Genomic DNA, 12,613 nt, shown 5'->3' on the forward strand with positions numbered 1-12,613 from the left:
GTAAGAGATGGCATTAATGTTCACAGCAGAGTGTCTGGCATAGAACAAATAACCAAAATGGCTCATTTGTACGTGCTGTACACTCCTCTGTGAATTAGACATAGACTGCCTTTGGCAACAACCTTGCAAAGTAGATATTTCTGTATTTCACCAAACTGAAGACCATATTTTTAATTTTTTAACATATCACCTCATATTATTTCTGATCATCTATAGACTTTTCTACTGAATGAACATATTATGGTTATTCCCATTCAAAAATGTGAATTGTATCTTAGAAAGACTGGGTACAAAAAAATTGGTGAAATGCCTGAATATCATGTTAAGTTTTTGAATTCAGTACTCAAGATCTTAGTGATCATGATCTTAGTGATTACAGGCCCGTGTCTCTAGAGTAGACTAGGACTGCTTGGAATCCATGGGCATCAAGTGATTCTTGGCTGACAGAAGGGCATCTGATGGCTTTGTGAAGTTATTTGTAATTCTATTTTGTATGTGACTTTTCTTTCTGGTCAGATCAACAGGTTTTATCGTATTCTCAAGGGGGTTCATGACCCCCAAAAAACTTAAGAAAGAACATCTGGGGGCAATCAGCCACAGTCAGTAAGCAGGATCTGGCTTTATACAGTACAACATGTTTTAATTTTTTTAAACACACTGCATCTGTGGATTATCTCTGGAGGCCCATGTTTCACCTCCCCTGTATTTTTACCAGATTCAGGAATGGCTTCATCAAACCCTAAGCCCTCTGGGCTGGGACTGCTGTGCCCTTTGCTCCTCACCTGCCCCTGGCCTTCATCCTTTATTGCAAACCAACTGGAATTTCACACCCAATCATCTCCAGATCGCCCTGTGACCACTGTCTCCCCCAGAGGCATCTCCCTGCACAGGGGCTGTCAGCTCTCTGGTCAGCCTGCCAAAGGAGGCTTCCCTTGTCTTATCTCCACCCCCCTGTCCCAACTCTGGGCATTCTGAACTCCCAAACCCTATTCTTAACCCTGACCAAATTTATGGTCACTTTTGCCCACAGGCTAAACTATTTTGTCTTCTCTCTATGCACTTGGATACCACCTTCCCAGCAACACATCACACTTTCACAGAAAGCTGTACTACTGGCTCACGTCCTCTATTCAACCCATCCCCACCTTCTTCTTGGTGTCCACACCAACCACACAGACATGCTGGCCTCACAGACCCTGTCTTTCTTTTCAATTCTGGCCTTCTCCTCCCTCTACCTAAGCAATCCACTCCCATGTCCACACCTAGGACTGGGACGTCTTCCAGAATTGCTCAGTCTCTGAACATCTCAAGGATCCTCTGTCCACCCAAATGTCCTCTACCTCACTTCTCCCCAGAGTCACTTTCTCAGACATCAGCTTGTGGCTGGCTCAGTTCATATTTTTGCTTTTAATCCTTACCCCAAATGATTTATGAGTTTAGAATTTTTAGTTAGTTTTTTCAACTTTCAAATAAATTAGGATTTCCAGCTATTTTTTTTTTTTTGACAGGCAGAGTAGACAGTGAGAGAAAGAGACAAAGTTCTTCCTTTTCCGTTGGTTCACCCCACAATGGCTACTGCGGCCGGTGCACCGCACTGATCCGAAGCCAGGAGCCAGGTGCTTCTCCTGGTCTCCCATGCAGGTGCAGGGCCCAAGGACTTGGGCCATCCTCCACTGCTTCCCGGGCCACAGCAGAGAGCTGGACTGGAGGAGGAGCAACTGGGACAGAATCCAGCACCCCGACCAGCACTAGAACCCGGTGTGCCGGCGCTGCAGGCGGAGGATTAGCCTATTGAGCCGCGGTGCCGGCCAGGATTTCCAGCTATTTGAATAGCCCCGCCAAAACTAAAAAATTGTATATTAAGACTCCCCTGAATGACCGTCCTATTCTCACATAGCAATTGTTTCTACTAAATAAACCTAGCAAGACAGGGATGAGGATAATGACCTTTAGGAGGAGACAAGACAAGAACGGCCAGACACCAGGCTGGAATGAAACTACAGCAGAGCCCTGAGCCAGCCAGCCTGTGTGATTTCCACATCCTCTAGAAGGGTGACTGCAGAGCTTGAAGACTGACTGGGAATGAGTTCTGACTCCATCGGCTTCCTTATTAGGAGCTACATCCTGGTTTCAAGTGATAAAAGTGAAAACAAGGGTCCTCTTGGCCCCTTCCCAACCTGAAGGCTTATGTCTCTCCTCTTATGTATAATTAGAACCCTCTTCTCCAGTTTCTGCTTCCAAATTTTATTGAGGGACGGAAGAGACCTTTTCTAAGGACAAAATCTTCAGTTATCCTTTAGTGAGGTGAGATTGACTGAGGTACTGATGAAGGCAGGCATAAAGGATAAAATTGATCAGGTTTGTGAGCTGGAAGACCACGCCTTCACCATGCCCCTGAGTGACCTCATGCCCCTACCTGGCCACCCTTGTGTGTCCACCGGCCAATCAGACTAATTAACCTTTTTGGAACCCTTTTGGAAGTGGATTAAAGGCCTGGGACATGGTAGGCCCAACCCTTTTCTTCGGCCTTTTGCCATTGTGAGCCCCTGTTGCCCTGCACCTCCAGGGCTCATGGCCTTTGGGCCACCCGCTCCATGCTTTCTGGCCTGCATACTCCTCCACGTGGCTGGCTTCTGGTACTCAGTATGAATCCAGATTTCCCTCTCTTAGATAGGGCCTTCACTCTCCTATGCATTTCTCCCACTGAATAAATAGCTTAAAATGTATCATATTGCCTCATTCATTTATGCTGGTATTCAGAATTCTTCTCTGAATATTGGGCAAGAACCCACACAGGCTTATTACTATTGGGAATTTATTAATAAGCACGCAGTGATATCATATTGTTACCGGAGAAATGGCGGGGTTCTTGTCTTCGCGCAAGAAAGAATTCAGGCGTGAGACAGAGTAGTGGAAAGTAAAAAGTAGCAAAGTTTATTAGGGTAGGGACATCCACAAGAACGGATGGGCACCTCTCCAGACAGGACCTGAGAGTGCCCAGTCGCTCGGACTGGGGTGGGGAAGGAGCAAGGTTACATGGTTGAGTAGAGAGATTACACCTGGGCAGGCCAGGCGGGCGGCTCAGCAGAGAGGCAGAGGGCTGAGCGTGCAGCCCCATTGAGGCCAGGGTTTTTAAGGAGCTGGGTCTTTGTCTTCACACATCTCCTCCTGAAACAAAGGATTTTATGGCTGTAAATATTAAGACGCTCCTATCTGAGTTTTCCCTTGAAGGTATCAGACAGGAGGAAGCCTAGCTGGTGCCATCCCGGGTCCAGAGGAAGGGTGAGCAGGACTCCCTAGAGAATGGGGATCCCGAGCAGGGTGTTTGAAATGCAGATACTGGGCTGCATCTGGAAAACTGTGGAAGATTTGTCAGGCAGAAGGGGCGGGGACCTCCACCTGGCAGGTTATCAGGTAGAAGGGGGCAGGGCAGGATGCGAAGGCCGGGCTGCCCCTGAAACATTATCGGGATGACTTTGAGATGTATGCTGGATATAGATGTCTTCTCTTTAGGCCTGTCATACACACATAAGCTCACATCTAACTTCCTACCTAACAATATGGCACCCCATATTCCGATATCAGTACCACTGACTCTGTATTTCAGAACTGTGCTGCAGTCACTCCCTTCCCAGTACTTAACAGAATGCCTGAGCCACAAAGGAATGAACCGTGTTAACCTTAACTGTGTTAATGCTGTCAACTGTTTCTTCATGGCTGTAAAAACACTAAGAGAAACCAATGGTGTAGTGATTAAGAGGGTTTGGGGGTCAGGAGGGCCCAGGCTAGAACCCCACTTTTGGTTTAGTGAACAGTGTGGTCGTGAGCAACATGGTCGGTCTGAGTCTCCTGCAAGTGTGCAAGGCTTGCAGTGCATCTCCTAGCACTCCATGAACACCTAGTAAGTATGCCCTCTTTCCTGTCATTCACTTTGCCACCAGACTAATGCTTGCTTCTGCTTTTGCCTTTTAGTTTGGGACTCGCTTCATTATAGAGGCCATGGAGGCAGCAGGCCACTCCATCACTACTCTTTTCCTGTGTGGAGGCCTGAGCAAGAATCCTCTTTTTGTGCAAATGCATGCAGACATCACTGGTAAGTCTGGGAAGGAAAAGGTCATTTGAAGTGTGGGAGCTGGTGGGTGTGGCCTATTCCTGGGAAGGATTAAGAGGAGGAGGATATCAGTGGTGTGCCAAGTTATTAAGATGACCCTGCCGTCTTTATGTTCATGATAGGGAAAGTCACTTCCATGTATATCCAACTGTGGAATAACGGGGAGAAGGGTGGCTGAAGAGCATGGCAGGGGCTAGAGCTTAATTCAAGCATTCACTCAACAGTTTTGAGTACATCTTCTGATCCAGGCATTGTGGATTATACTGAAGATTTAAAGATGAATAGGGCATAGTTATTTCCCCTATGAAGTTCTAGGTCTATTGAGCAAGGTGTGTTAAATCTAGTGTGACAAGAAGAGCAGGTGTTAGGCACAGCAGTTAATACACAGATTGGGAATACCAGTATCTTGTATCAGAGTACCTGAGTTCAAGTCCCAGCTCCACTCCCGGTTCCCGGTTCCAGCTTCCTGCTAACATGCACGCTGGGAGGCAGCAAATTATAGTTCAGATACTGGGTTCCCCGCCCACCATGTGGGCACCTGAATTGAATTCCTGACTACCTACTTCTTCCTGGCCTGGACCCAGTGGTTGTAGGCATTTGGGGAGTAAACCAGGGAATAGAAGATTCCCCCCCCTCTAATAAATAAAACAAAGAAATGAATATAATGTAACAATAGCTCAATGAGAAGAGTACAGGATATTACTGCAACATAGTAGGTGCACAGTTTTGACCTATGACATCTCAGGAAAAAGGAAGACAAGCTGTCTTGAGGAAAGATACAGAGCTAAGATGCTATGGGAACTGTGGATCTGGCTGCAGACTGGAAATTTTTTTTCATTTTTGAGAGGAGGTGGGAGGACAGCTGTCCTGTTCTTTGTTTCACTCCCCAAATGCCTGCAACAGCAACTTAATCCAGGTCTTTCACATTGGTAGCAGGAACCCAATTATCACTAGCATCTATCACTAGTGTCTACCACTAGTGTCTCTATGGTGTGCAGGAACAGAAAGCTGGACTCAGGAACCAGAGCCAGGTGTTGAACCTTGGTACGCAGATATGGGATGCAGGTGCCTTAATGAGCCTCATAACTGCTAGGCTAAATTCTTGCCCTTACCAACTGAGAATCTGAACCCCAAGATTCTGTGACTCCTTCTTCGCTCATCAGAACCAGAGATCATAATACAGTGGAGGAAATCCAGAACAGTGGGCTCAACCCTTTGTGATAGGGGGGACTAGGCAGAACAGAATCCTAGGAGAACTCCCTGGGCCCCAGGGTAGGGGCCTCATGGGCAAGGAGGCTCACTGTGCTGGAGATTCTGGCCTGGACTCCTGTCTGCTGCTTCCCTAACCCCTCTTGCTCCTTCCCCACCCCAGAGTTTCCTGGGACCTGGCACTCCCTCCCAGGGTCCATCCCTTAGTAGCCAGATACCAGGATAGGTCAGGGGGAAGTCAATGGGGGAGGATGGGACCTTGCTTATAGCCCCAGCACCAACCTGATATGAGCCCACCTTACCCTGGCCTCCACCCTGGCCCCTTACCGCTGATACAGATAGGTCAAAGTCTTGGCTCCTCTGTTGCCTCACCGTCTTTCCCTAGGCCTTCCAGGCCACGCACATTTCTATAGACACATGCTTTGTCTCACCAGATGGGCATAACTGATTCCTGCACATTGTGGGATAAAAGTAATAGTAAGTTGATGAAGGCGCCAGTCAGAGGGCAATATAGAAAACCACACAGTAGATCAGTAAGGATGTGAAGCGCAGGAGTTGCTACCATGAACCAAGTGCCTACCATGTGTCATTAGGGCCACCCTGTATATATTGCATCCTCACCTGCCCCCAAAATGAGACAGCAGACATGGGTCTCCGCGTCTCACAGTAACCTGAGGATCTGAGGATCAGAGGCATTCCGAGGTCAACCAGCCAGCGAGGACTCTGCTGCTGAGGCCGCGTTCCTGGCTCTCTGCCAGTGGGTAGCCGTTTGCTAATGGCCCCTCTTTCCTGGAATGGCCAAAACTGATGGGAGTCAGTGGCCATTCTGGAGCCCAAAGCAGAAAGACAATAAAAAGGAGCCCAGATTACCTAATCATTTCCCCAGGAGAAAACCACAAGTGCGTTTTCTCTAAAAGTCAACTGCCTGGCTCAGATAAGGTGCAGACTTGGCCTTCTTAGAGCCAGGAAGCCTTCCCTCCTGGATGCAGGAGGGGAGCTTAGGATAGCACATGATGCATGGAGTAGGGAGACCAGGGCCCCTGAGAGCACAAGGGCGGGGAGCCACTGGAGGCACGGACCCCGCCTTGACTCGCTCAACCTTTGCAAATGGGGCACCTTCCAGGCCTTGTGTCCCTGCGCTGCCTCAGAGGCAGTGGTGCAGCCCCTTCTCAGAGACTTCTGCTTTGGGAACTGTGCCTCTCCAGGCTCTCAGTGAAAAAGCTGTAAATCGTTGTTTGGATTCGGATGGAAACTGGATCCTTTGTATCTAAGGAAGGACCAGCTCCAGTTCCAGACAAAGAGACCTTTTCTTAGGCCTGGAATTCCTCAGCCTTTGCAAGCCTGTGACCAATGAGTGATGGCAAAGTGCATCTGCCTTTAAATGCTCCGGGTCCTGCAAAACTCATTAATGCATCAGATAAAATAGCTCACATTCCAGGCCAAGCCGGCCCTCTTCCTCTCCCCCAGCAGGCACTCAGAGAAAAGAACACATTAGCATGTGCCCCTCTGAAGGCAGGCAGCAGGCACGCAGGGGCGCAGGCAGCTGGTGGAGCCCTGGTGCCTTTGGGGCTCTTCAACTCTGTAATGGCTCTGGTTTTCCTCCAAAGAAAGTTTCAGAGAGGACCATAGCTGCAGTCTGCGATGCTCAGAAACTGAACAACAGAACCTGGAAGGCTCTTTGGAGATAGCGTAGAAGAGCCGGTGAGGCACGAGCCGGGCCCTGGGACTTTGGGCAAGTTGCTTTACCTCTCTGAGCCTCAGGTCCCCCTCCTGGAAGGCAGAAATGTGGCCATCTCCCTCCTGCACCTCCTGTGAACACCCAGCCCTTTGCCCCACTCCTGTGTTTAGGGAAAAGGCGGTTTACTGTTCGGTGAGTGAACCTTTGCCACGTCGAGAGCAGTCTGCTCCACGCCAGCAGGAAGAGTGGGGCTTTTCTCACTCAGAAAACGGCGTCCACATGAGGAGGAAGAACCTCCTCGTACCCTGGCCATTTAGTTAACTGTGGTTTCCAGACGTACTTGGTGTGTGCCGGGTAATTGTAGGTTTCCCCCTGCTGACGCGGGACTAAATGTTCCTTCTAAATGTTGTCTTTTGGCTCTGCCAGTTGCAGCCAGGGTTCTCCCTCTTGTCTGAATTATTTTAGTCATTTGTGTCTTCATGTATTCACTCAAAAGCATTCTCTGAGCACTCCAGCGTGCCAAGCACTGAGGTTGGCATGGGGATGAAATGTCCTGCTGAGAGAGTCACCATTAAAACACAGGACCGGGGACCTGGAGCACAGAGAGGGGACCAGAGGGCAGGGGTGTAGCTTCACAGCCAGGCAGGGAACAGGTACACACACAGACTGCGGTACGTGGAGAAAAGTCAAATAAAGGGTCCATTTTCAGGGGTGAGAGCAGAGTGTAGAGAAGCTCAGCCGACCAGGGATGGCCCTGGGGCCACTGTGTTTTCACCCCTAGGCTTGTAGGGCTGAGGGCAAGAGGCCGTCCAGTTTGCAGGCTGCGTGAAGAGGGCAGCTGAGCAGGAGCTTGGTCAAGGATGTAGCAGAGGGTAAGGGGCCGAGGATGTGGGGCACACAGGCCAGTCCCCCAGGACTCAGAGCAGCTGGGGGGTGGCATTGTTCCAGGAGACAGGGGAAGCAGTGAGTTGGTTCTATGCACAGCAGTAAGAGATGAGAACAGACTTCAAGGAGCAAGCGAACTCTGAGAAGCACAACTACTGCTAACTTCGTGCTTCCTCTAAGCCAGGCACCCTTTTGAGCACTCTACCCGTAATAGCACTTTTAGTCCTCACAGCGACCCTACGAGGTCAGAGGAATTGTAACCCTATTGTGCAGATGAGAAAACTGAGGCACAAGGGTGTTAGGTAACTTGCCTAAGAGTGCCCCGCTAAGTCAGGGAGCAGCCAGAATTCAAACGCTGGCAGTGTGGCTGCCAGAGCACTTCAGCTGCAACCTAAGACCTGCTGGGGGATCTGCCAGGCTCCCTGTGGGCTCCAGTTCTCAAGGAGTGGAGACTGTGCCTCTTCCCTCCCTGCTCAGAATGTGGGAAGCCTCAGCGGGATAGGAAAGGTAGGAGGTGCATAGTGGCAGGAGGTGCTGTCCTCTAACATTCCCAAGCCCACAGCAAGTCTGTGGGACCACAGTCCCATGCCCAACTGCACCAGCCCTGGGCTTCTGCAAGGCTGGCAGTGCCCTCTCTTGATTGTAGGACACAGCCCCTTCGTGTGGCCTGGGATCTCTCCATGCCTCCCTGTGGTTAATGAGAACCTGCCCCATCCCTCCCCAACCTGGCCAGCTTCAAGCTCCAGGTGAGGTGCATGGGCAGCCTCTGTGCTCAACAACAGCATGAATTCTGCCAGCAGCAGCCGCCACTTCTCCAGGAATTAGCAAATCCAGCACCAGTGCTAAGCACCACAGATGTGCCCTCACATCGAGCCTCACGACACACCTATGCAGCCCCAGCCTCACCCCCACTTGACACATGGGAGAACAGAGCCGCAAGAGTTTAAGTGACGTACTGAGCATGCAAGGCTAGTGGAGCTCAGAAACAAGCGCAGGCTGAGCTTCGTCCAGAGCCCCCACCCCACCTGATGCTGTTCCCACTGAATCTGAGCCCTGGCCTGCAGCAGGCGGCTGGTATCCCCAAGTGCTCCGGGATGCATGTGGGAATTCTGTTTCCTGCCCTCTTTGTCCTGGGTGCCTGGAGCAGCTGACCCAACCCTGAGGGAAGAAGATGTATTCCAAGGGGAAGTCTTCCCAGACAAGACAGGAAAAGAAATCTGATCTCTGGAAAAGTCACTGGTGGGCCTTAAGCAGAGGGAGGTTTTCCACCTCAGTGGAGTTTGCTGCCATCTCCTGATTATCAAGCAGCTCCATATATACTTGCTTGCCCTGCAAACGTGGGGTTAAGCCGTGTCTTCCCTGAAGGCTGTGACCACTGCCCCAGAAATTTGCTCCTTCATCATTTAATTATATATATATATATATATATATATATATATATATATATATATATACAGCAGTGGACAAAGCAAAGACCTGGCCCTCAGGGAAGTTGGCTTGTAGCAGGGGAGACACTAAACTGGATAAGTAAGCAACATGCAGTGATGAAAGGAGAGGAGGAGACAGGGAAGGGGATAAGGAGTGCACAAAGTAAGTGGTCACTTTAAATCTGATGGTCAGGGATGTTTGCACGAAGTCCCAAAGGAGGGAGAGGCAGTTACCATGTGGGCATCTGGGAGGGGGTAGTCCAAGAAGGAAGTGGCAGAGGCAAGGGCCCTGAGGCATACTCGGGAAGTAGCAAGCAGGCCAGGGCAATGTGGGCTGGAGAGGAGGAGAAGACCGGGAGTGGAAGTGGTGCCAGACAAGGGTCATGGTAGGGACTCTGGCTGACGCTCCCAGAGAGGCTGCAGGAAGCTGAAGACTCCCAGCCTCTTGCCGCTTCCCTTCCCTTGGTCCACGTCAGAGAACCAACTCCCTACATGGCCTTCATCTCTTTCATCCATCTCTCCTCTGGGACCTGAACAGCAGGACACAGTCTGGTTTATCTCTGTATTCCTGGACACAGCAAAGCACACGACAGGAGATTGCTGAACTGAACTGGGACCAGACTTTAGGTAGCAGCTAGCAAGAGCCTGGATACATGGACACTGAGGTCTCATGAGCTGATACCTGTGGGCTGACTTATTGGGGCTCTTGACTACTGTACCAGCAGGCAAGGCAACAAAGGCCTTTAGAACTAGGTAATCCAAGGATCAGGGAACTACAAGGGCTGGGGAGGGGGCAGCTGCTGCTGCATTGACGTCAGGTGTTTTTGCCACTGGGATTGTTTTCTGGCTCCCCATGCTTTCCTGGGCCCTGCTCCCTAACCGAGGTGTGGCCTTGTCCTGCGCAGGCATGCCTGTGGTCCTGTCACAAGAGGTGGAGTCTGTTCTTGTGGGTGCTGCTATTCTGGGTGCGTGTGCCTCGGGGGATTTCACTTCTGTACAGGTACGTGAGGACTGAGGGGTGGACAGGGCCCCTCCCCTGTCTGAGACCATCCTTCCTCTCGACAGCAGCTCACATCTTGCAAAACACACACAGGATATAATTAAGAAATGATAGGTTCCAGCCAGGGAAGCACAAACGCTTCTAGCCTCAGACACATTTATTGCAGTTTTCATTTGACTTGGCCTCTGTGAATGCTGGTTGTTCTGTTTTTCTGCTGGTTTTCTTGTTTTTCTCCTTGAAAGTAGCTCTTAAATGGTTTCTTTTAAATTTTCCCTTTCCCAGTTTTCTTTGCATGAGTGAAACAGGTAAGGCTTCAATTTAGGTATTTCATATATCCTTCATATTTACATTTGCTTGTTTCAACTCCATCACTTTCCAAAGATCTTTCAGGCTCCTAGCAACAAGAGAGCCAAGTGAAAACAAATAATAAAATAAAATAGAATAAAGTAAAATAAAATAAAGAAAATAAGGAAGAAAGATAAAGGAAGAAGAAATAATTTGGTGGCTATGATTGAGCATATAATTTGGCTCTGAATGTCCTGGCAGCTGAGACCAAAAAAAAAAAAAAAAATTAATAATGCATGATAAGTTGCATAATTCTTTCAAAAAGAAAAAAAATACTAGTTTCTATGGAAAGACAAAGCTTTTCCAACTACCAAATTGCAGAAGACATTGTACTCATGGGCCTTTGTGGAAAGACTTTGAGTGCTAAAATAATACCAAAAAGTAAAAGCTGAGTGCAGTGCAGAGGCTGAGAGCCCAGGCCCTGTAGTTAGCAGCCTGGGCTCCAATCCTGGTTGACTACCTACGAACTCAAATCCTCGCTTACATGTCAGGGATCTACCCACTCTGCTCTGGACCTCCATTTACCTGTAATGATCAGTGCTGTCAGTTCTCTCTGTGGGCGGGGCATGTCCAGGTACTTCCTGCCAGGGCTCCACATTTTATAAGTGAGGAGCCTTAGGCATAAAAAAGTTCAACAACTTGCCCTCAGGTGAAATGGCTAGGAAATGCCAGAACTAGAAGTCCAGCTCCCAAATCTCACCTGAGCACCCAAGAACTATTTGTTCAGCTGAGAATTCGACTGCATAAATGACCTGCCCAGGGTCTCCAGGTTAGGACTAATGACTGGGTCTTCCAGCACTAGCTCAGAAATTAGAGTACCATTTATAGCCAGCGTCGCTGCTCAACAGGCTAATCCTCCGCCTTGTGGCACCGGCACACCGGGTTCTAGTCCCAGTCAGGGCTCCGGATTCTGTCCTGGTTGCCCCTCTTCCAGGCCAGCTCTCTGCTATGGCCTGGGACTGCAGTGGAGGATGGCCCAAGTGCTTGGGCCCTGCACCCGCATGGGAGACCAGGAGAAGCACCTGGCTTCTGCCTTCAGATCAGCGTGGTGCGCCGGCCGCAGTGCGCATTGGAAGGTGAACCAATGGCTATGGAAGACCTTTCTCTCTGTCTCTCTCACTGTCCACTCTACCTGTCAAAAAAAAAAAAAAAAAAAAAGAGTACCATTTATTTCGGCCCCCAGGCACCATATCTTCCTAATACATGTCACAACTCCTGGGCAACAGAGATCCAGAAAGCTGAGAAAACATAAGGGGAACTCTTAGAGATGATCAGAGGTACCCTCTGCTATTTGCTCTACATTTTGGGAAGTGGTACAGTGCACACTACTCAAACTTCTGGCTTTGATACTGTGAAATATATCCTCCAGATAACTAGCTCCACTTAGGAATACTTATGGACTTTTAACTGAAGTTGTTAAACAAAGACCATAGAGTTGAATTCTCTGCTTTTTTTTTTTTTTTTTTTTTTGGATTTTCTGGTCCTTTCTCAGAAACATCACTTTGAGATTTTTACTTATCATTGAAATGTCGGGGATTTTTTAAACATTATTTCATTGTATCAGCTTACAAAGATGTTCTCACAACTAGAAATGTTTTGCTCTTACTGGGACAAATTATAACAGCTAGAACAAAGCCGTTACCTCATGTTACAGGCTGTTTGTGGTCTCCCAAAATTCATATATGAAAACCTTAATTCCCAATGTGACATCTTCAAATACTTTTGGAGATGAGACTTGGGGAGGGGAGGTAGTTAGAGATAGATGTGGTCATGAGAATTAAGTCCCCTTGTCTGAGAGTCACTGTGCACTAACTTCCTATGCAAGACCTCTTTCCTCAAAGAGTTGTATTAAAACTATATCTAAGTGCTCCCAAAAGATGTATCATTCTTGGGTGCTTCATTGAAGTTAATTAAATTTATTTAAAAAATGAAATGAATTTCAAGATGCAATGATTTTG

General features: G+C 48.7%; 1 protein-coding gene across 5 annotated transcripts in view; it reads left to right on the forward strand.

The window, feature by feature from the left end:
- Positions 1-12,613, forward strand: part of FGGY (FGGY carbohydrate kinase domain containing) — a 511,589-nt gene that overhangs the window by 407,515 nt on the left and 91,461 nt on the right. For 4 of the 5 annotated variants that reach the window (XM_062193368.1, XM_062193367.1, XM_062193366.1 and 1 more), the window contains exons 13-14: positions 3,973-4,093; positions 10,216-10,310. In XM_062193368.1, coding sequence (XP_062049352.1) covers positions 3,973-4,093; positions 10,216-10,310 — 216 coding nt within the window. The remainder of the gene's footprint in view (positions 1-3,972; positions 4,094-10,215; positions 10,311-12,613) is intronic. The other variant, XM_062193370.1, reaches the window with a different exon arrangement.

The sequence above is a fragment of the Lepus europaeus genome, chromosome 5 (assembly GCF_033115175.1).
Source record: "Lepus europaeus isolate LE1 chromosome 5, mLepTim1.pri, whole genome shotgun sequence".
In the NCBI taxonomy this organism is placed as follows: domain Eukaryota; kingdom Metazoa; phylum Chordata; class Mammalia; order Lagomorpha; family Leporidae; genus Lepus; species Lepus europaeus.